This window comes from Cynoglossus semilaevis, chromosome 4 (genome assembly GCF_000523025.1).
Source record: "Cynoglossus semilaevis isolate Cse_v1.0 chromosome 4, Cse_v1.0, whole genome shotgun sequence".
NCBI lineage: Eukaryota > Metazoa > Chordata > Actinopteri > Pleuronectiformes > Cynoglossidae > Cynoglossus > Cynoglossus semilaevis.
Genome location: NC_024310.1, coordinates 4,893,179 through 4,917,820, shown reverse-complemented (window position 1 = coordinate 4,917,820; position 24,642 = coordinate 4,893,179). Strand labels below are relative to the sequence as shown.

The window sequence follows — 24,642 nt, the reverse complement described above, 5'->3', positions numbered from 1 at the left end:
ACACGTGTGTGCGATAAATAAATAAAAATCTCAGTGTTATTAGTCAATGCAATATAGGCTAGTTTTTAATTTGATAACAACCAAATGTTGGATCTACTTTGTAAACTGACGTTCTGTGAGACATATGAATTATTATTCCATATTATTATATTCCATATATATAATTATTATTACATAAACATGCGTCACATGTGTCTGTGGGTTTTTAATTTAATAACAACCAAATGTTGGATCTATGAAACTGACATTCTGTGAGACATATGAATTATTATTCACATAAACATGCGTCACATGTGTCTGTGTCCGTCAGCCATGATGGAGGTTGGAACAACAGAAACACACGGTCTACAGAAACAGAGGCGTCAGATGTAAGGATTACTGCTGACAGCACCGTCTGTACAGTGGTTAAGTGTCTTCTCTCAATCCATCCTGTTAAGTCCGGGCCCATTCACCCCCCCGTCCCCCTCCTCTCCCTCGCTTCCTCCTTTCTTCCCTCCCTCCCTTCCTCCCTCCTGTGCTGATCTGCCCTCTCTACTCCGCTCTAGAGTGCAGTGATGCTGTAGATGCTGCAGAGGACTGGAACAGACTCTGGATGATAGCGAATGCAGCAGCCAGGAAGGATAACATCACATCCGACACCACAGAGGACAGACGTGCTTCTGCAGCCAGCAGCCAGTGTAAGCTCTTGTTTTTCTATCCCTCCATTGTTTCCTGAGCAGTGTTTGCTTTGAATCTGTGTCTCTCCTCATCCCCTGGAGGCGACATGTCAGCGTTGTCAGCCTGTGACGTGTTGACTCATACAACTCCATGTAATGTTCTGTGGGGTTTACACAATCATTTTAACGCGGCCGAGCTGAACAAATGCATGTAGTACCTGGTGATGTGTTCCATTTAGGAGCGTCGTCACCACCGTCGCCGGTGTTTGAGCTAATAGCAATGACTTAACATATTCTTTTGGCCCATTATCTAATGTAGAAATAGTGTGACATCATCTTACCATTTTCATCTTCTCCCTATAAAATGACCTGGAATAACCTTTGCTGGAGTTTGCCCAGTCGCATTTGCTCCACATTCTTGTAGCATCGTTTGAAAGCCGAGCGTTTACATCTTACGGCCTGCCACAGAGAGACTTTTATTTATTTATTCTAAACTGTGCTGTTGTTTTGGTTAATAATAATAATAGACCAACAAAATGCCAATAGACCAGTTGACAGCTGCGCACTTTGAGTCAAGACGTGAATTAGGAGAAGGATTTCTGTCAACACATGCACGTACTGAAGCAAAATACTAGTGCTGAATATGAAATTACCAGATGTAATGTAACTGAAGTAGGAGGAGAAATAAGGAACCACAGTGCCTCCTCTTTGGCCACCTTCCTGAGTGTGTGTATCGTTTACAGAAACAAATATACAAGGGTTATTATTCATTCTTGTTAGACATTTTAGATCCTCAAATATGCTAGCAGTTAGCGTGCTAATCACGAAATATTCCCATATGACTCACCTGTTTGAATCAACAACTACGTAATTTGCGTTAATATTCAATTCTGTTTAACAAAAGTATATTTGCCAGGAAAAATATTCAACTAAAACTAAAGAATCATTTTTTGAAGCTGCAGATGTTGAACATTTCTAAACCTTTTGAAATGGGAATCTAACATGAACAGATTGTCCATTTTGTAAATGATTCCACTCTGCTGGAAGCACAAGTGTCTTTGTCTCAGGACTCAGTTGGTTCTGGTTGCAGCACTCATACAGACCTCCAGCAGTAGACAGGATGTGAAAGAGAGAGCGATGTTTCAGACCTGAATACTGCATTTGACTGGGATAAGGTGTGGGCTAATGTAGCATTAGCATCCAGAAACCCTGACCAGCAGCAAATACAATCATGTAATGGATTAATGATGATGATCCAACATTTTGTTGATCAACATCAACAGTTGATGATGATTAATGATGATGGATGAAGTTGCCCTACGTGAGGACAGTGCTCATTTTGGATGTTTTTTTATTGAAATGAAACAAAGAACAAAACAAATGAAAAAACAACTTATATCCACATGTTGGCAACCTCCTGTTCATTTTCTTTCACTTTATGATATATATATGTGTGTATATATATATATATATACACACATATATATGTATGTATATGTATGTATTTGAATATATATTTTGTTTGAATATATATTTTGTGTTCCTCCGATAATGATAACACAATGCCTGGGTTTCACTAAATGATGTGTGCTCTACAAATAGTTTTGGGGAGAAACGACTGTTTACCAAAGTGAAAGTCACTAGATGGCAGCATTGCAGCTCATTCTATTAATCTATTTTAATAATCAGGGGATTGTATGCAGAATGCTGGTTCCAGCAACATAATACAGTGGTTTCTACAGATAAACAAATAAATATTACTAGTCCTATATCAGTTATCGGAATCGGAAAATGAAGTGTTTGGAAAATATCGGCATATCGGATATCGAGAAAAAGTTAATATCGGACATCCCTAAATTTGTGCTCTATTTTTGTTTATTTTTCTTCTCTTTTAATATTTTTAAAAATGTTCCTTAATATAAAGTAAAAAAAAGACTGTTCTTATCAAATCAACTAAAGAGCATGAGTCAAGTCCAAGTCAGAAGCCCTGTAAACAGGATGACTCGGTCCGTTTCTCATACACGGCCAATGGTTGTGTCAGAGTACCTGCACTTGTACATTGAGACCTGATTCACACATGCAGAACAGTCAGTCAAAACAGCCTGTTCTGTCTGCAATAATGTAAGCATTCAGCTCAACAACACAGCACTCATTTTGCAGTACTCACAGCACTCTGTGACTTGTCATTCTGAGGTACTTATTACCTCCACCTGCAGCGAGTGGCTTCCTGTTGTTCACTCCACAGTCTTTAACCCGTATGGACTCTGGTTGGTGTTCAGCAGAACCTCAGGGGGAGAATCGGTCGTGTCAGCAGGAAAATCAGGTTTATTAAAACGAGATTATCAACAGATATAACAGCAGTGTGTTCACTGTAGGACAGAGATGCAGCAAGGAAAAGGTAGACTGATGTCAGGAAACTAGTGCGTGTTAGCCTATTTATTGTGACTGTATTAGTACTGTCAACAGATATAACAGCAGTGTGTTCACTGTAGGACAGAGATGCAGCAAGGAAAAGGTAGACTGATATCAGGAAACTAGTGCGTGTTAGCCAGGATAGCCCTATTTATTGTGACTGTATTAGTACTGCAGTATTTTCATAGTAACTAATCAAAATTCTCACTATTAATTATTAATTAATTATTAATTATTAATTTAAAGGTCATGTTGTGTGAAGTTTGTATCATAAGTATGTATATTTTAACACTTTAAACCAAAAAGGAGATTTGCCTGCATTTAAGTGATACTTTAGAACCTAAAGTACTTCAGTAATAAGAAAATTAAATTTTGCAGTGATTTTCTGGCCTTGTAAGCACAGCAGTCGTCTGAGGCCAACCTGAATTCTCTCACTGGTTGAGACACGGCATGATGTCATCGCCAGGCAAACATAGGCAGAGGCAAATGTTCATTTGTTCATTATTTTTAATACTAATAAATTAATCCAGAACCAAATGTAAATGTCAAAAACAAAATAGAACTTTCTCTGCTGAGAGTTACATTTATTATATTATTATTATTGTAAAATAACCAATTTAAGTTAAATAGGTTTTGTTTATTTCTCACCTGTATAATTTGAGTTGTTCTTTTAAATAAACCAAAAGTCTTTCTTTTGTTTAACACGACAATGTGATGTTAAACGTCTCTACATTTTGAACTTGTGACCATTTTTTATACACTAAAGATTTTTTAAGTTGTTTTGTCTGTAAATAAGGTTTAAATACGTCAACAAATATAAAAAAAACATGAAGAGAATATAGAAACATCTACTGTTCCTTCAAAGGCATTATTTAAATCTAAGTGAACTAAAAGTTCATCGTGGTATCATAAAAAGAATAACGTTAGCCTTTGGCCCTGCTGGACAATGTTTGTAACTGCACCTGCTGTTTAGTGAGCGGGCCTGTTGTACAGCAACTCAAACACTACATCAATGGATTTTTTTTCCTCATATACTGTGATGAATGTACTTGTTGACGGAGTATTTGCTCTCTCTGATAACGTCCACTTGTGTGTACTATTACCTTTTCCCGTTTATCTTTCACTGTTATTGAAACTGAATGACATTCATTAACTTTTGTTTAAATATACTGTAACTTATAGGTGTGTGTTCAGATACAGATTCATCTGTCCGTTCACTTTCTTCTGCTTTACCTCGTTCAGTCCCAATACCAAACAGCGTCAGCCTTATTCCACTGACTGATATTGTTTCTCTGTGTGGATTTGACTGTTTGTAATAAGATTTTTTCAGTGCAACCTTGGTATTTTTTGGATCAAGAGATAAAGGTGAGATAAAGGTTGAACAGTTTACGCCAGATAAGCTGAGCTGCTATAATCAAAGGTCAGAGAGTGACCTTTGGTATGGACATCACGATCTCTAAATGCAGAACATTTTAGCTAATGCGCTAAGATAACTAGCACATGAAAGTTTTTGAAATTAAATTTAGTTGAATTTAGCATCACAGAATTAGTCTGGTTTGAGTTTAGGCAGGATAGATGACATGTGGTGAGCCTCAGCTCTTTCAGCTAACCCATCATTAGGTTTTCATTGGTCAGACATCAGTGTTTTTGAGGTTAACAAATTTCACCAATTATCCGTCCAATCTTGCCCCATCACACTGTCTTGCAGGTCAAAATGTCGCGGTGGTGCTGGAGAGATTTAGAATTATTTTATCCTATATTGACAGACACAGGAATTACAAAACCGTGCATATTTGTCTAAACAAATCTTACTCTTAAGCAGACACCGCACAGACATGGAGAATAAGGCGTTGGAACTTGACTCTCTGAGTATTCCAGTGGAGGACACCAGTCATAGAGAAGGCCAGCCCCCGCCGCAGCCCCAGCAGCAGCCGCCTCAGCCGCAGGTGATGTTAAACGTCTCTACATTTTGAACTTGTGACCATTTTTTATACACTAAAGATTTTTTAAGTTGTTTTGTCTGTAAATAAGGTTTAAATACGTCAACAAATATAAAAAAAACATGAAGAGAATATAGAAACATCTACTGTTCCTTCAAAGGCATTATTTAAATCTAAGTGAACTAAAAGTTCATCGTGGTATCATAAAAAGAATAACGTTAGCCTTTGGCCCTGCTGGACAATGTTTGTAACTGCACCTGCTGTTTAGTGAGCGGGCCTGTTGTACAGCAACTCAAACACTACATCAATGGATTTTTTTCCCTCATTTTTTTTTTCCCTCAGTATTTGCTCTCTCTGATAACGTCCACTTGTGTGTACTATTACCTTTTCCCGTTTATCTTTCACTGTTATTGAAACTGAATGACATTCATTAACTTTTGTTTAAATATACTGTAACTTATAGGTGTGTGTTCAGATACAGATTCATCTGTCCGTTCACTTTCTTCTGCTTTACCTCGTTCAGTCAGCCTTATTCCACTGACTGATATTGTTTCTCTGTGTGGATTTGACTGTTTGTAATAAGATTTTTTCAGTGCAACCTTGGTATTTTTTGGATCAAGAGATAAAGGTGAGATAAAGGTTGAACAGTTTACGCCAGATAAGCTGAGCTGCTATAATCAAAGGTCAGAGAGTGACCTTTGGTATGGACATCACGATCTCTAAATGCAGAACATTTTAGCTAATGCGCTAAGATAACTAGCACATGAAGGTTTTTGAAATTAAATTTAGTTGAATTTAGCATCACAGAATTAGTCTGGTTTGAGTTTAGGCAGGATAGATGACATGTGGTGAGCCTCAGCTCTTTCAGCTAACCCATCATTAGGTTTTCATTGGTCAGACATCAGTGTTTTTGAGGTTAACAAATTTCACCAATTATCCGTCCAATCTTGCCCCATCACACTGTCTTGCAGGTCAAAATGTCGCGGTGGTGCTGGAGAGATTTAGAATTATTTTATCCTATATTGACAGACACAGGAATTACAAAACCGTGCATATTTGTCTAAACAAATCTTACTCTTAAGCAGACACCGCACAGACATGGAGAATAAGGCGTTGGAACTTGACTCTCTGAGTATTCCAGTGGAGGACACCAGTCATAGAGAAGGCCAGCCCCCGCCGCAGCAGCAGCAGCAGCCGCCTCAGCAGCAGCAGCCGCCTCAGCAGGAGCCATCCATGCTGATCCACCTGAAGAAGGTTGAGAATGAGATCACCGATGCCCAACGTTTCTCACACCTGCCCAAACGCTCAACAGTGGACCTGGAGTTCACCGACCTTTCCTACACCATCCAAGAAGGACCATGCTGGAGAAGAAAAGGTAAAATAATAACATGTATCTGATTCTCAGTCAACCTCATGGTCAAGGTGGAAGAGAAAATTGTAAACTGGAAAAAAAAAAGTACAGTTGCCTAACGGAACTCTTCAACCCTGTAAAATAAATATATAATATCATATAATAACAGAGTTTTTTTTTCATTTTATTACCTCTCATTTTACACTTTAGCATATCATGAACAATTTTGCCAAACATGGTTGATGTTTGTTTGTTTAATAGATTATCATATTTAATGAACACTTTAGCATTTCATGAACAATTTTTCCAAACATGGCTGATGTTGTTTAATAGATTATCATATTTAATGACCTGTCCTCAACAAATTGTCATAATCAGCATTTTGCTGTTAATGTTTTACACTGTTATGAACGTGAACAAGACCATAATTGCCACATAATTCTGATGGGCTTCTCATTTGCTTTTAATTGTCTAAAGGTTAATTTTTTCATTTATAGTAAAAATGATGTCTAATATTATAGAAATATGTAGGCGACAGTGCAGTGTCTGCATGAACACACACGGGTGGCATTCTGCTGAGATCCACCACCTTAAAATATTACAGAGTGGTGTGCACCAGTCACTGACAGCAGCGACAGTATGTGGGTCATGTCTGAGTTTTTATAGAACTGTTCAAGGTCTGCGTTCTGTAGCACAGAAGACCACGGGAGCAGAGTGGTAACGGAAGTGAACATGTTGAAACACGTTGTTTTCAAGCCAAGAACCAAGAATTGGCTGGAGAAGAATTCATCCGAAAACACAAATATTTAAAAAATTGAGTAAAAAAATTGGTTTTATGTAAAAATTGCCCAAGTACAATTATTTAGCATTTGTTACTTGTTGTTCAAATAAAACAGAGGTTTATTTATTAATGTTTAATTTTTATAAATATACAAATTATAAAACAATATTCAGGAAAAAAAAAGTCTAATCAAGCAAAAATGCCATGACCCCCCCATGCAGTACCACCGATGACCCTCTATTTAACAGTATATTGCGATGTTAAAGACCGTTCTGTATGACTCAGAAATAACTGACTGTGTGACATTTAAGTTGCAGTGTTTTATAATATTGCTCACTGCATGGACACCAAACTGTCACAGCACAGAAGAAGAATAAAAATGTGATAAATTGTGAGATCATTTTCATGTCTCTTCTGTCATTGACAGGTTTTAAAGCCTTACTGAAGTGCCTGTCCGGAAAGTTCTGCAGTCGAGAGCTGGTCGGAATCATGGGGCCTTCAGGAGCTGGAAAGTCCACCTTAATGAATATTTTGGCTGGGTACAGGTACGGAAAGTTCCTGTTAAAGATCTATAACATAAATATTGTACACAAATATATTGTGTGTGAGTAAATGTGAATTCTTCCTACTCTGCAGGGAAACAGGAATGAAGGGTCAGATTTTTGTGAACGGTAAACCCCGGGACCTGAGGAAATTCAGGAAAATGTCCTGCTACATCATGCAGGACGACATGCTGCTGCCACATCTGACTGCACATGAGGCCATGATGGTGAGCAGAGAGTAGAGTACAGGAGAACACAACATTTACAACCCATCGGTTAAGACTAAAAAATAAAGCAATTTGAGGTATTTATTGACACCAATTCAAGCCAAAAAGTAATTTGTTTAATAAAAATGAAAATGAAAATCACTAGGTAACTGTGGATTAATCACGATAAATCATCATCATCATCATCACATACTCTCCTGCCCTGCACCACCTCCATCTTGCGCGCACTTGAAAACATTACTTTTTTTTCTCGTGCTCTTAAGATAATTCCTCGTGCATGCCTGAAGTATTTGTCATCAATGACGTCCCTTTGAGGCCTCCATAGTTTCTGTGAATATTATTTATCATATTTCCTGTCCATGTTTCTCGTTATTGCAGGTATCAGCCAACTTGAAGCTGGATGAAACTTCAGATGTAAAGAAAACTCTGGTAGGTTTAAAAAATATATGTATTCATCTTCATACAGAGAAAGCCGATCTTAGATATTAATATTAAGCTCTTCGTAATAACCCGCCCCCCCGTAGTATCCAGCCAAACACCAACACTCTGGCCCATGTATCAGAACATAATATAATTATAGATTAACACTTTAAGATTACTTGATAAAACCAATGAGTCATAAACATTTGTCTAAATATAAAATGAAATTCTGCTCGGATGTTTTTAATCATTGCTATATATTTATATGTATTTATATTTTTTCCATTAGGTGGTCAATGAGATTTTGACTGCGTTGGGGCTCCTGGAATGCGCTCACACTCGGACCAGCTCACTTTCAGGGGGTCAGTGTAAACGACTGGCCATCGCTCTGGAGCTGGTCAACAATCCTCCAGTCATGTTCTTTGATGAGCCCACCAGGTGAGACAGACTGAGATTCACAGTTGATGAAGTAAACTTGAAGTCCTCTGTTTTGACAACTGTCCTTCGATACTTTTTTTTCTAATATAAAACCTTATATTTGTCACTTAATTCTGTCATTGAACATTCCTCCACACACCCCATTGCATATTCATGCAATTCAAAACCCAACCAGGGTACTGATGAGTACACAAATGAAATACTCGCCACAACAATCATATAAATTCTGTTAAAGAAAATCTCTGTCTCCCTCATCAGTGGCTTGGACAGCGTATCGTGCTGTCAGGTGGTCTCTCTGATGCGTTCTCTGGCTCTGGGCGGTCGCACCATCATGTGCACCATACACCAACCCAGTGCCAAACTGTTTGAGATGTTTGACAAGGTAGGCAGTGAACCCAAAATTAATCAATGTGTGGCAAATGTTAAACGGGGTTTTCAGTGGTGGTCTACTTCCACAGCTGTACATTCTCAGTCAGGGTCAGTGCATCTACAAAGGCTCGGTGCCCTACCTGATCCCTTATCTGAAGAGTTTGGGTCTCTACTGTCCCACCTACCACAATCCCGCAGACTTTGGTACGCATCCCACATTTATTCATCTGTTTCCTTCAGTTTGCTGAGGATGATTAACGTTAACGTTTTCTTTTCTTTTTTTCCCCGTCAGTTATTGAAGTTGCATCAGGTGAGTACGGAGACCTGAATCCTATGTTGTTCGAGGCAGTCCAACACGGAATGTGTGCAGTTGAGAAGAAAAAGAACCAATGTGATGACAATGACATTTCTGTGTGTGAGACAACAGATCCCATGGTGAGTGTAAGTTGTGTTATTACTAGGGATGTCCCATAATATCAGCCGGCCGATTGTATTGGCCCTGGTCTCGCCAAATGATGTCTGCCCTAATAGTTTTGGGGGAAAACGGATGCATGTCAAAGTAAAAGCCACTAGATGGCAGCATTGCAGCTCGTTTTATTAATCAATTTAAATAATCAGGGGATTGTATGCAGAATGCTGGTACCAGCAACTTAGTACAGTGGGGGTGAAAAATAATTGAGAAACACTGCTTTAAACCATCACCTTCCTTAACCACCAGGCCACCACTGCCCTGCTATATCAGTATCAGTTGATAACGGAATCAGAAATTAAGTATTTGGACAATGTCGGAATACAAAAAGAATAAAAGTTAATATCGGACAGTGTCGGAATAAAAAAAGAATAAAAGTTAATATCGGACAGCCATAGTTATTATAATTTAGAAATGTTTTTTGTTTTTGTAAATATATCATACATTTACTCACACCGTTCACTATAATGGCCTCGTTGGGACTTCTTCTATCTGACGATGGGCACATACATTAACTATACTTGTTTTTCTCAATGGTTCAAGTTACTGGAACAAACAACTTGCATTTCATGTCTAGTGTTACATATTAATGTACGATGACGGTGTGAGGCAGTGCCTTACCCGAATACAGGGTCAAATATCACAGTTGCATCAGTGGATGGATGATTGTTCCTGACATGAGTCTCTGTGATGCTGATGTGAAAAGACAGATGATGTTTTTAATACGACGTGACTTGCTTGTACTCCAAAGGACACTGGCCATGTGGAGAAGCATACTTTCGCCACAAGTACATTAACACAGTTCTGTATCCTCTTCAAGAGAACCTTTATAACAATATGCCGAGACCAGGTAAGTGACATATGGAATTTTTCTGGATGAATTTTAGTATTTACCAGCAAATTTGTTCCATGGAATTGTCTGTAAAAAGCAAAATACTCCAACAGAATCAAACTGACCTTGTTAATTATTGAACATTTAATTGAATATGTTGTTACGTTTTTTTTAAACTATAGAGCAGATTCCTAACAACAAGCACAAGAGTGAGAGATTATCAGGTGTGCCATAGAAAATTACTGTATTTTCCAGACTATAAGTCGCTCCGGAGTACAAGTCGCACCAGTGCCCTCTAGCGGCTATCGCTATGAACGTGTACATTTTCAGTGGTACAAGTGTAGGAGACACTGGTACACAAGCCTAGAGTGCCCTCCAGGGGCTATCAGTGTGAAAATAACAAACATGTAAAATTATATATTTTAATATATAAGTTGCACCTGTCTTATAGTCAGGAAAATATGGTAACCAATTTCACTTACTGAAACCTACTATTAATTTACTGCAAATTATTTATCTTTATTTGTCAATGTGACCATCACAGGCAGAACTTTCAATAATATATATAAACACACATCACAGAGTAACGGCAGTGTGTCAGTGACGCAAATAATAGAATTATTTTTTTATTTTATCAAAGACAACAGTCCATAAGCTCTCCAGTCTTAATGTTTGCATCGTGTCTCTAAATGTAGAGTTATGATTTAAGCATCAGGCAGTTGTGTTCTTCATACCTCTGCTCGTGTAGTAAATACAAGTTAATCATTTGTATCTACTCTTGTTTGTTTCACAGGTTTTGACCCATTTGAGACTGATGTCTCACATCCTCATCGGTGTATTGATAGGTTTGCTCTACTTGAACATCGGAAATGATGCTAGCAGGGTCTTCAACAACACTGGCTTCCTGTTCTTCTCCATGCTTTTTCTCATGTTCGGCGCCCTCATGCCCACTGTGCTAACTTGTGAGTATAACTTCATCAAGTCATCGATTAAAGACAGCTGAGCTAAAAAAAAACAACAACATTTTAAAAACTACAATAAATAAAAATAAAAAAAGAATATATAGGGAATATACATTGTTATTTATACACACTGCGGGAAAACATTTTCAGTGGAGCTCTTAGAATCGCAACATAATTGTGGAGGCTTTAACTTCAGGCTTGCGTCAGACCAGTTTCACTGAACGCAGTGCACCGAGTCTACAGCTGAAAAGCTGACTGACACGATTGTCAAACAGACTGTGAGGGACTTTTGGCAGGTTAATACTGCTGAGAACAACAACTTCACCACAGGTTTTGAAAGAAACTCTCCACATACGTTCTACAGGCCGCTGTCAAGATGCTCAGTAGTGACTGAAATCACCAACTTCAGGAAGCACATTTTGAGTTTATACTTTTACACCTTTTTCTTGACATTTTTCCATATTAATAATTCCATCATTTGGATTAGTCACAAATAAAGATAGTTGTGAGACACATGCATCTACCTGCTGTTATTTAAATCACTGTTATTAATCCACAGCTAGTAAAATGTCACATCACTGTTAATCAATACTAAACAGATTAGTTCATAAATTTAAAAAAATATTTTCCATAAACTTATTGTAGTTTGGAATAAGTAAACTCAGAGTTTGTATCTACTATTACAATTTTTTTTTCTAGCTCATCAAAACTCTGATGCGCTGTCACAGTTCAATAACAACGTTAATGAGTGTTTCCTTGTTGTGACTCCACCTTCTTGACAGTTCCTCTGGAGATGTCAGTGTTTCTGAGAGAACATCTCAACTACTGGTACAGCCTGAAAGCCTACTACCTTGCCAAGACCATGGCTGATCTTCCATTTCAGGTGAGCTGGAACTCAGTTTGGAAAGAGAAGCTCTGTGTCAGTACACCACTGCTCTCTCTCTCTCTCTCTGTTGGCGGCAGTATCTATTAGTAGGGATGTTAATGCAGTTAATAAAAATATTGGAATGTGATCTGATCAGTAGTCAATCACTGGTTGGAATGAGACTGCACATAAAAGGCTCTCTGACCAAATAAACCAAATGAACTTACAAAAAAAAAAGAAAATCTGAGTTTTAAGTTTCATTTTCAGTTTTATTCAAAGTAACAATGCAGTAGTGGATTTTTTTAAGTTGTAATTTTAATTGATAATAATTAAAACAAGTGTTTTGTTGTAGGTGATCTGCCCCATCATGTACTGCAGTATCGTGTATTGGATGACAAAGCAGCCTCCTGAAGCCAGTCGGTACCTGCTCTTCGTAGCCCTGTCCATTTGCACTGCACTTGTAGCTCAGTCCCTCGGTCTGCTGGTCGGGGCTGCGTCCCCTTCACTGCAGGTACGTCAGTTCAGCGCCATCATCCTGTGATTCTTGTTCACTTGTGTTAGACGTGAAGATACGAGCAGGTGTTCTCTGCACTCTCAAACAGGTAGCCACGTTTGTTGGACCTGTCACAGCTATTCCAGTTCTGCTCTTCTCCGGGTTCTTCGTGAACTTTGACACCATCCCCAAGTATCTGCAGTGGAGCTCCTACATCTCCTACGTCAGGTGTGTAGCTCGATGGCAATGGAAAAAAAATACTGTTCAAACAAAACAGAAAAAGAAAAACAAGGGATTATTTGCAAGATGAAGAATAATGACAGTGAAATATAAACAGTACACACTGTGGGTATATCAGGATACTTCACAATATAAAGGTTGATCATGATGACTTTGTGTATTTTAACATTGATGGTGATTATTCTGAAGTGTATTTTTTTCTTTTCTGAACTTTGATGAGTAAATCTGTAAGAGTAGTATTTTTACCATAGACCTTTTTTTTTACTTTGTTTGGGGCAAAAGGAGCTCTGTGTGTAGTTATTGTATTAATGTGGTGGTTATTATGCCTGCCTTACATACTGAAGGTCCTGGGTTCAAGCCTCAGAGGAGCCACATAATTAATGGCGCCTCCTGTGGCAGCCTATGTGGGTTGCAAAGAGGAAAAGGGAGTTCAAATTATTTTACCTGGCAGAGAAGAAATGACTTTGGTCAGGATAAATGTCAGCTGAAATGTTCATGATATTCTGATCAAAGCTTCAAAGATACTTTCATTAAGTCAATACAGAACAGAAAAACAGAAAAGACCAAAGTGTAAACTCTTCTTTTTCATCCTCTTCTTCTTCTTCTTATTTGACCTTTTCTTCCTTGTCTTATTCCTCTTCTACCTCTTTTTTGGTGCATTACTGCCCCCTTTTGGTCATGTTTTTTTTAACATATGTTAATTTTTTTTCTCTTCTTTTTCTTTTTACCTGGCTCTTCATAGCAGATTGCACCTCAACATTTTTTTTTCAATTCCTTCCCGCACTCAGTGCTCCACCATTTTGCCACATCCATTTATACTGTTCTACAAAAAGTCATGTGTAAGTCATTGTTTTTTTTTTTTTATGTGACACTCACCAGGTATGGATTTGAAGGCGTGATCCTGTCCATCTACGGCATGACCCGCTCAGAGCTGGAGTGTGCGGTAGAGACGTGTAAATTCCAACAGCCAGAGGAAGTGCTGCACTTATTGGACGTAGAGGACGCAAAGCTCTACGTAGACTTCATCGTCCTCGGCATTTTCTTCATCATCCTACGGTTGGCTACCTACATTGTCCTTCGCTACAAAATCAAAGCTGAGCGATAGGTTTCACCAAATGAACGTCCTCTGTGATATCAATGCTTGCAATATCAATGCAGCCCTGTTTTTATCTATGCACCAACTACTATTTCTATTGTAGAGAGTTTATGCTCAATTTACATGTTAAACCGTGAAAGGACAATGTTTGACAATGTACATATGTGATGAGTAATCTTATAAATTAACTTATACCCATTTTACCTCAGAAAAAAACGTACATTAAAGAACAAAGGTACTGAGTCATTTTGCTAAACATACGCATGTTTCTTTATTTTCCTGCACATTTGATTTTCCTGCTGTTTGCACTGAACTGTAAATACTGTTGTTTGCAAAAGATATACATACTATTGTTGCATTGGAGAACAAGTCCTAAATGACTAAATCTATCAGTACATAACAGCAGTTTCTTTGAGATTTCTTTCATTCTTAAGCTTGAGTTTGTATATGTATTATTATATGATATAATTCCATCCATCCATTCATCCATCCATTTTCATCCGCTTATCCGTTACCGGGTCAGCAGTCACCGCCCCAATCAAACTGCACCGTACCAACCCCCCCGAACCGTCCTGCGGGTGGTGAGTCCACTGGAAGGTACCAACTGCCCTAACCGGGATTCGAACTTGCCCAGGAGGTGAACCCTGGTGTTCCACACCAATGACAGAGACATTGCCTCTGGGCCAAAGCGCCACTATGATATAATTGTTTCTCATAATTTAGTATAATTTATACCATCTTATGATTTTAAATATGTAGCATTAAATAAAATAGTTCGGATTTATTTTGCAGCACTGTGTGAGCTCCAGTTTTGTATGTAGATGCACTCTAATGCTAGAGAAAAGCAACCACTTTTATCATTATTTTGTAAACTTTCTGCATTTTGATGAGTAATACAAATGAGACGCAACATACTGATCGATTTCATGTGTGAAGTTCTGCTTTTGAAAGCAATTCTGTTCTCTGATAATGAAAAAAAATGCCTTCAGGATACAGAATGTAAGGATGCTGACAAATCAAGGAAATGTGTGTGTTTGTGTGTCCTTTTCAGGACCAGAGGGATAATGTTTCTGAGGCTCTAGATCGGGGTGTCAAACTCATTTTCATCGGGGGGGGGCCACGTCAGTAATACAGTTCCCCTTGACGGGCCGGTTGTAACTGGAAGATTGTATAAATGTAACTACTTCATAATGTATTAATAAAAGTTTCTGCAATTGATTATTATTTATTAAGGTTACAAAAAAATTGTTCATTGCTCTGTAATAAAAAACTTTTAATTTTATCTGGTTAAGAAAAATTTAGCAGCATGAACTTTATTATGATGGAAATGCATTTAAAGCTCCAGAGGGCCACACAAAACGGCCTGGCGGGCCACATTTGGCCCCCGGGCCTTGAGTTTGACACGTGCTCTAGATAATCAGATAGTCAGAGTAAATTATGGTTTTACTAATGCCACAGTTAGGGCTTAGCTTGAACTGGTTTTGTTTTCTAACAATGACTGCTGTGCAGAACTGTCCTTGTGTATTTGCTTGTGTGAATGTGTAACTATGAACTGTAAATATTCCTCTAAGCTGTTTTTACATGCATTACAAACATCACTGATAGAGAAAACAAAATATATAAAATGTTGTGATTTCAATTTCTTTACATATTGACGTTGAAACAGCACAGAAACCATTTCTGCGCACATTTGTTTCAGTTTGTTTGAACTGGTGCCTTACAAATATTGTCACAGTCACATGACGTTCCATCAAAGTGAGATAAAAGAAAACACTCCTGTGTGAGGTATATTCTATTTTTGACAATCAGTTGGCTACTGAATTCTTTTCAATACACAACAGCCTTAAAATGAAAACATTTCTTGTAAAAAAAAAAGGTGTTAATTTCAAAAAAAAAAAAAAATTTTGAAGAAGAAGTTTACAGGTAAGGCCTACACACAAAGATTTCAGCTAAAGACCCTCGAGCATATTCACTCTGTACAAGCATATACAGTAAACATGTCCAAATCAGCAAGTTTCCTGTTTTGTCTTTTATGAATGGACACTGGAACCCGGCTTTTACTAACACAAACTGTAGTTATTTAGATAATTAGAGCATCCCACACCAAAAAGTCAACATCCATGAAAATATATAACGATATAATCAATGTGCAGAGTTGTGTTTCAACATCCCAAAAACTGCCTCCTGGATTAATGTTGCAGAGGTAACGTTAAAACTGTTTTAATGTTTAGTTTTTCCTTAGATTTCGTCAGGAACAGCTGGAATTTCTAGCACGATTATTTTCTTAAATGTTGTGACATTTGAAACAGACATTTTATTTATGTCCAGGACATTAATGGAACTTTACTAAACTGTATTGACAATTGAATCACACTTGCTACAAATAACTAGCATATAAGGTAGGCTAACTAGGTTTTAAGTGCACATAACAAATGCATATATACATATACATATATATACACACACAAATGTTTTAAAGGCTTTGAATGCATTTTATTATGGTGCAGGATCCTTATATATATATATATATATATATATATATATACTTATATATATAAGGATCCCGATACCTTAAATGTTTTGAAGGCTTTGAATGTCTTTTATGATGGTGCAGGATCCTTATATATACATATATATAAGGATCCTGCAAAAAAGGATATATATATATAAGGATCCTGCACCATCATAAAAGACATTCAAAGCCTTTACAACATTTAAGGTATCAAATGTTGATGGGAACCAGATTTGTATCATGTTGAAATTTAGTGTCACACATTGCCAGCCAGGGTGCCTTTGACTGCGCTCTCAAATAACGCGAGCCTGAGAGGGACTTCAGGGTCTTACTATCGCGCGATTTTACCAGCTGTTTGGTGTGTGTGTGTTTTTTTTTTTTTTTTTTAAAGAATGATGCTAGTCGGTCAACACGTGGGGAGGAGAGCTTGACTTTCTGAGGGGACACGTTTGGTAAAACCACAATATCGCTAAAGCTCTCACCGTGGCGGCACAGCAGAATCTAAAACACTGTAAGTAAACGAACAACTTTTTACAGAAGAAAGGCCACAGCATGATGTAGCAGCTAAGTTAGAGGAGCACGTTAGCCTGTAGCCGTCTGCAGAACGTACACACAGTGTGACTTAGTTCAAATACACTCATAGGGGTGTGACACGCGCTCATGGTTAAAAAAAAACATCTATGCAGACTTTACAACCTTTTATTTATGAGTCTAGATTTAAGGGTCTTTCTTAATGGACGCTATTAGCCCATGTCATTGAACAACTCGCCTACACATCTTCATCCAACTTAACAGTTGCCGCAGTTCGACTAGCCTCTGTCCATGTTGTGTAACTGAAACTGAGCTAATACCTCACGTTTTGCCTCCAAATGCTCGAATAATGAATATGTGCAGTTTTATATCTTAACTTAAACAGTTTTAATACTCAATACGTTGACACCATTCATTTATGGTTTGCCCCGGGCCCGTTTGTTAAGCTAACGGTGAGGTCTGAGGCCCAGGCAGGACAGTGGAGTGCTCTTTGGCTTAAAATGTCCTTTAACCCTGCGTCAGTGTGACACTTGCCCTCGGTGGTGCATTTACGCTTCACGCTGTTATGCAAAAGCCTTTACGTCCAGTCATGTTTTTGGTTGTTACTAAATGTACTATCGAAAAGACGTGGCTTTAATCAAGATTCCATTCATTCAACGGCCATAGTCAGTGTGACAAAACCATGCAGATAGAACGCTGGAGGTGTGCAGTCAGGTATGTTCCTATATTCACTGCCAACGGGGTAGCTAGTGTACCGGCATACTGTTTTTTTTACTAAATTCATCAATTTTTGTCTCGCGCCCCTGGGCCCACTCGATGTGCCATGCTTTATTCCCTGGGGTGAAGGGAATAACCTTAGCCTCAGTTCACATCCGTGTAGTCAGTTATGCCAAACCTCGTGTATATAATGTGAATTTTACATGCGTCTGTCGTTGTTGTATTTTCACTCAACTCAAAAAAACTGTATCGCTAAAGACAGATGCTTTCTGTTGGATTCGGCGTTTGTGGTATGAACCTAAAAGACACTTTAGGCTTACATTTAAAGAAAGGTGCAGCATGCTACCCTGTCGCCCACTAGTTCCGTTTATGTCCGTTCTAACGTGGGGAAACATTACCCACCATACAATGTTGTGGAATACGTGTATGCATAATCTAACCTATTAACATCAAGGCATAGGCATAAAAGAGTAGACTGTGTAGTTTTGTTTACGTACATATTCAACTGGCCAATTACATGTACGTGCTGCTCCTTTATGGACGCACATGTAGAGCGGAGCCTGGAGCCACACACGACGGTGAACGACGCTGGTGGGATTATTTTAGAACGCTGTTGTTCGTGTTATCTGCTTGTAGCGCGTTGACATGGATTAGCATTAGTTTAGTTGAAAGTTAACAACGTGACTCACGCTCACAAGGAAGTGAATGTGTAGTTTTTCTTTTCTTCATTGTAAACGTGTTTTGGCTAAGTGTCCTGTCAGCTAAATTTAAGGGTTTAGCCGACTGTTGCTAACGTCGATGCTAATAGGGAGATTTGGACTGTTGCAGCAGGCGTGCAGCAATGTCGGTGTGTGGACACGTACAACATACCTAACGCAAAATGTTAGCTGGAGGGAAAAGGCGTGCATTTTTTTAAAAGCAACTAATACTTTTGACGATAGAAACGTGGAAGTAGCTACACGTGTTTACGGTGCAGAACTCTGTGCTGAGTATGTCAGATTTACCAGTGACTGACCTTTATCTGATAACATACACTATGAGGTCATGTTGCACAATTAGTACAAATGTGTTTCTGTGCTGAGTAAAGTGGAAAACTATACAAAAATAACCAGGATAAATTTAAAGAGATCTTTAGAATCATATAACTAAACTTTTTTTTTACTTTGTATTGTTGTAGCTGTAGATTAAGGCACTGTAGAGAGTCTTTTGGCTGTTTGTGCTGAGCATGCCTAACATATGAGTGACCCAAACCACTCCTGTCTGAGCTGACAAGGTCAAAGGCTGAAACTTACTCCAAAGCACTTGAGAAAGGCACAGTGGAGTAACTGGTATGTCCTATAAGGACTGCCCTACATTTGTGTCACTGCCAGTACCTTCTGTTGGTAACCTTGTTCAAGGTGAAAGTAGTGTAGGCCACCATTACATAGGCACAGACACAGTGATCAGCCAACACAACACATACTAAGGTGTGTGAGTGTGTGTCTAATTGTCTGTGTTACATACTGACACCCATTTCCTGCATTGCAACTGGTCGTCTTCTGACCTGTAGTCTCACTAACCTTGTCCAGTTAATACATAGCGTCATATCACTTTGATAATTAAGTTAGTCATTTAGATTATTGCCATGGATGCACATAGCATTTAGCACCATGATTCTTGAACTATGGTAAGTGTACTGCTGTTGGTACTTGGACTCCCTCTATTGGTACATTGGAAGGATCTAATTACCCTATAAATGACCCACTTTGTCATTAGATACAGCTGTCATGTTACAGAACTGAATTCAAGTGTCTGTTGCAGTTTTACTTCATTAGTTAATTTTATTGTGTCCTCAGTTGATAAATATTATAAATTATTAAAAAACATTTCTATACAGTTGTATAAACAGGGGTGATGTTGGTCAGACTTGGAGGTACTTGGGTTGACAGACATTTTCAAATTTTGTACACAGTGTAAAAAGTTTCATAACCGCTGGCTTGGTTTATATCAGTACTATAATTTGCCCTGTATAGTTCTACAATGAGATAACTGCCTGCCTTTAATTTGTTTCTGCCTGAGATTGCCCCAAACTTCATGTATAACACGTGGCTTTCAGCTGTCAAAGACCTGTACATTAAGATACATGGTTTTCCTGCAGATTAATTAGTATTGCACTTGTACTGTTCCCTAAAATGATCAGTGTAGATAGTTTTTGTTAACCTGATCTTAAACAGCTGTTGCTCACAGCTCATTCATTCATTCAATATTCTTCTCCTGAGGGCGATATGAGTAATTTTTTTCTATGCTGAACTGTCATTTTACACTCTCAGGATGTGTCCCACTTATCATAATTACTAATAATTACACTGACATGTGTTCAAATAGCTTGTTATACTGAATTCCACTTAACTAAAGCTACATTTGCTGTTGTAAATCTTTTAACACTATTATGCTTTACATTATACCTTGCCAAAGCAAGTCAAAGGTACTTCCCATTCCTTTGCTCCTAGCCACTAACATGCCAGCAGGTGTCAGCTGTTGTGCTAAAATATACTTCAGTATCACTAGAGGACCTGTTGACCTTTCATTTGTCTCTTGTTTAAAAACTACATTAACCATTAAAATTATAAAGCCACTATTCTTATATAGTACAGTATTAGTTTCACCCTGGTTGTGTAAACATAAACATCATTTATTCCACACTCTGATCTGTAGTCTTTTTTTACTAAGACAATTTAAATGTTAAGTACAGTCATCTTACACAATGTCTTTTTTTGTTTCAGGTGTAGCTGCTAGTGTTCTGAGGAAATGGGGATTCGTTCTGTTTTACCATACACACTACCCGGAGTAATTGCACTAATCGGCTGGTGGTGGTACATCTCGCGAAAGAAAGAGCGACTCAGCCGCCAGGGTAGCCCAGAGGGGGCGCCAACTGATGCAACCCTTATAACATCTCCAACAGAGGGTAGCAATGGTTTGGTGGTCCCCCCCATAAATGGCACTGAAAGATCTGCCCAAGGATCTGTACACGCCACTAACCTGAAGAGAGAGCATGAAAGTTTTTCCTATGCTCACAACCAGGACTATGAAGCAGCATCTTCATTAAGACAATGTTCTGAGGAAGATGACACACATCTAGGTCGGATAAGAGGAGAGGAAGTCCTCAAACCCTCTGATTTGACTCAGTCATTACCTGGCAGAGATGACATCTTGCAGGTGACAGTAAATGACCACAGGGATGCAGAAGAAGGCTCAGTGCACTGTTCGGTTACAGAGCTGGAAGAACATCAGCTTCGAGATTTAGCCTCTCGTTCAGAAGGTTCGGTCGAAGTGATCATCCAACCCTGCAGGTCTAATGACGTCACCAGCTCCCCTGACATAAAAACCTACCTGTCGGATGCAGAGAGACCCGAGCCTGAGGGAGAGGTCGCAATGCGAAGCAAAGAGATATGTGTTTGCACAGTTACTCCAGCCAAAGTGCAAAGCATACCCCCCTCAGAGTCTGATACACAAGAGACACAGCATTCATCCAAGGATTTGTTTGTAACAAGCTCCCCAGACTTGACTTCTGTCACACTGACCTCTGTTCAAGATTCCCTGTCGTTATCAGCGATCCCAGAGGGTATCAAAATACAAAGCAGTGGAGATGAGCAAGATCTGGAGATTCTGGTAGCTGGACTTGTATCTGGGGTCATCTCGGCAGCCACCCAGGAGGTCCTCAGTGTCACCAGGTGCCAGGTCACAGATGGCGACCAACAGGGCTTTATCAGCAGCACGGCTGTGCCTTGCTCTGAACAGGAGCCTGTTATTGCCCAGAACCATCACCATCCACTAACCAGCTCCTCTCCAATCAACGAGTCAAGAGGGGCAATAGAAAAAGGGATCACAAATGGATGCTCGTTAACTCCAATATCAGAGCCTGTTGAGGTCAGTCACAGGGATCTTAAGACGGACTCTGTACCGACTGAGTTCCTTATATCATCACAGGAAGCATCACAGAGTGCGTCTTCACTCAACACGAAACTCAGAGATGAGGCCGATGTAATTGCTGAGGACTCAGCATGCAGCACATTTGAGGAAGGCATCAGCAGCGAGGAGCTGCCCAGCAGCACGTATGACCATCAGTTGGATGTGATCCAAGTTACGGACTTGTCAGTAAAAGAGGCAGAGAGAGCCAAGTCACTAGTGGAGACTTGCACCAAGGCAATGGATTTGACAGAAATTGAAGAGAACTCAATGGGTGCTAAACCCAAGATCAAGCTTAATGGAGCAGGCCTCGGCTACAAAGCTCATGGGACAAGTGAGGTGGAAGCGGACCAATCAGGAGGTGAGGTTTTAATTTATGTTTGACCTTTTGTAAGGCCGCTGGTGCCGGCAGGGGCAGTTTTTCTTTGTAGTTATCTGGTAAAAAAGGATATTAAGTATAAATGTTTGGGTTTATTTTTTTAAATCAAGTTATCAGTTATACAAGTATCAGTTAAACCAGTAATTTTCTACAACGTAGAAACAGGAGGCTAAAAATACCGTTAATACGGTGTAAAGTAGTTAATATGTGTGAAGGTTTCTGGGAACAAATATTGAGCTTCCGTTATTTTTATGTTTAATAATATTGCATTTTAATCTGTAATTTAAAGTAGTTAAAATGTGTGAAGGTTTCTGGGAAGAAATATTGAGCTTCTGTTATTTTTTTTATCATTAATAATATTGCATTTTAATCTGTAATTAATTTTGTGAAAAGAGAGGTTGAACAACGACGTAGAATTGACTTCAGTGGGATGTTGCTGTCAATCAAAAAACAATCATTTTTTTTGTTGTATAAAGAAAATCTCAATGGACTATTTTAACTGCACCACAGTCTGGTGTGGTAAGATTGTTTGGAGGTTGAATTCAGCCACACAGCTTTACTTTGGTCTCCCACAGTGGTACTCGCCACCTCCCCAGGACCTTTGATGTCCATCTGTGCCATTAACCCTTGTGGTGAGGAGTAATGACACTACTGTGGAATTTGATCTTGCCAAGCTCAGAATACTTCTGCATCCCGACACCTTCAGGAAGCAGTGTGTCCCATGTTTGTTTGATGGTTTCACCTTATATATGTATGGTTACGGTATAGCTGTGCAGTCATGTAAATGTCAACTGATATGATGCAATTTTTTAATGGGCAAAGTGTTTCAGAAAAACATCTAGTAAGGAGCGGTTCCTGGCCTATTTTTCCTGTGGGGAAAAATACAGCAGAAATCTTCAGTGTTTGGACTACATCATCATTTAACATATTCCAAATGCAGGAGACTGACACCCTGCAGACATGTTGGGTTTTGTTTTGTCAAATTGTCAAAACAGGTTTTGAAATAGCTTCAAGAAACAGAGTAAGAGGTTTGTGGTAACATATTAACATAATAACATAAGATTTTACATTTTTTTCTTAAGCACAGTTGAGCACACACACCCTGAGTCTACACAGCCACACATTTGTTATTTATGCAGAAAAACAAACTGCTGACTAGCAGTACACATTGTCCTCCCCTGGAAAAGATTACCTTTTAACTGGGTCAAATGTCTCTAAATTCCAATAAAAGCAAATGCATTGTTACGAGAGCAAGTCATAAAGTTCAAATGTAAAAAAAAAAAATCTATGTATGCAAATAATTTCTCTACATTTCACCCATTTATGTCTAAACATTTAGGTTAGTGGCTTTGTAGAATTCTGAGGGATGTATTTAGCGTGTGGTCACAACCTGCTTCTTTGCCTCATCTTAGAACTGAAATTGAATTCATTGATTTCAGCTCTTTCAACTTTGGTGTCCCGTCCTAAAGCCTTATTTCCAAATAAGTGAGAACTCATAGAAGATGCTTGGATATTTGGTGACACTTGGTTGTCAGTAGTTGTTAGCATGCTAATTTGTTTCTACTTGTTGAGACCCAAAGGGCTGTGATGGTTTGGACGTGTGCTGAGAGACAGTGATTAGTTAAGATTAGAATGCAGTGAAAATATACATACCAATAAAACATTCAAGTGTGTGTGTATTCAAGTGACTTTCTCAGTGTACATTTGCTCACTTTGAACAAGACATTTCCTGAGGGTCTTCTTTAGAATATTCAGTGTGTGTGTATTCAAGTGACTTTCTCTCCATATAACAGTACACCTATGTAAAACATCACTTGATTGCTCCGAAAGTCAGTTTGTTCCTGACTGGCCTGCAGGGGTCAGTGTGTTGTGGCGGTTATGGTGACATGTTGGCTGTATTTAGATCATTTGTCTGTCTCTACTGTACAATCTGGGATAGAAAAACTGCTTTTGAATGAGAGTGTTCTATGTTGCTCAGAATTTGTGTGCACTTTGAATTGTTTCTGTCAGTTTCTTACCAGTACCAAAATGCAGTGCAAGTATTTTATTATTTTATTGTTATCTTTGTGTGTCTGTAGGCTCCGATGTAAATAGTATGGACTCGGTCGACAGCGGCTGCACTATGGGTAACGGGGACAACCAGAGCAACCACGCTGCCTCTCTGAGCTCCGAGCTCGTCATCTGGGAGATTGAGGTTCCAAAGGTGAGTCAGAGAGGCAAAAAAGCTTCCCAGTGGTTGGGATGGGACAGTAATTAACCATTGACCATCAAACTTATTTGTCTCTTTTCAATCCTGGTGAATGAAAGAGCCCCTCTCCCAGGTACTCTGGGAAATCTCAACCAGACCAGGATGCATTCTAATTTAGGTGTTAGTTTGTAATACATTAAAAGAAATAAAGAAATACTTCATGAAAGTTTATTAAGCACATGTGCTGCTGCTGCTCTGCTGTGTTTAAAACACTCTT

The 24,642-nt window shown here is 38.8% G+C and overlaps 2 protein-coding genes and 1 long non-coding RNA gene across 5 annotated transcripts in view; all 3 read left to right on the top strand.

Moving 5' to 3' along the window:
• Window positions 1-305: 305 nt before the first annotated feature.
• LOC107988487 (uncharacterized) lies at window positions 306-5,008 on the top strand. The gene is made up of 3 exons (XR_001759965.1): window positions 306-368; window positions 546-677; window positions 4,891-5,008. It is a non-coding gene; the product is annotated as an uncharacterized LOC107988487 (long non-coding RNA).
• A 385-nt stretch (window positions 5,009-5,393) lies between these two features.
• On the top strand, window positions 5,394-16,458 carry LOC103377770 (ATP-binding cassette sub-family G member 4-like). Its single transcript, XM_017032289.2, has 14 exons — window positions 5,394-6,383; window positions 7,568-7,685; window positions 7,777-7,909; window positions 8,288-8,338; window positions 8,622-8,767; window positions 9,026-9,149; window positions 9,226-9,340; window positions 9,429-9,571; window positions 10,357-10,455; window positions 11,231-11,399; window positions 12,182-12,282; window positions 12,617-12,775; window positions 12,867-12,985; window positions 13,877-16,458. The coding sequence occupies exons 1-14, from the start codon at window positions 6,107-6,109 to the stop codon at window positions 14,100-14,102; spliced, it is 1,980 nt and encodes a 659-aa protein (XP_016887778.1). The 5' UTR covers window positions 5,394-6,106; the 3' UTR covers window positions 14,103-16,458.
• A 326-nt stretch (window positions 16,459-16,784) lies between these two features.
• The window catches only part of akap1b (A kinase (PRKA) anchor protein 1b), a 10,866-nt gene continuing 3,008 nt past the window's right edge, over window positions 16,785-24,642 (top strand). Inside the window, exons 1-3 of one of the 3 annotated variants that reach the window (XM_008308712.3) lie at window positions 16,785-17,116; window positions 20,616-22,159; window positions 24,256-24,380. In XM_008308712.3, the coding sequence (XP_008306934.1) occupies window positions 20,641-22,159; window positions 24,256-24,380 (1,644 nt within the window). In that variant the 5' untranslated portion in view covers window positions 16,785-17,116; window positions 20,616-20,640. Of the gene's footprint in view, window positions 17,117-17,204; window positions 17,851-17,941; window positions 18,445-20,615; window positions 22,160-24,255; window positions 24,381-24,642 lie in introns of those variants that run through there. The other 2 variants (XM_008308714.3, XM_008308713.3) reach the window with 2 other exon arrangements.

What these genes read in the sequence shown, in the direction of transcription:
- LOC103377770 (XM_017032289.2), top strand. Translation starts at nt 6,107, where the DNA reads ATGGAGAATAAGGCGTTGGAACTTGACTCTCTGAGTATTCCAGTGGAG. An exon ending in CCACAATCCCGCAGACTTTG is followed by an intron (nt 9,341 to 9,428) that starts GTACGCATCCCA and finishes TTTCCCCGTCAG; the next exon opens with TTATTGAAGTTGCATCAGGT. An exon ending in TCCTACATCTCCTACGTCAG is followed by an intron (nt 12,986 to 13,876) that starts GTGTGTAGCTCG and finishes GACACTCACCAG; the next exon opens with GTATGGATTTGAAGGCGTGA.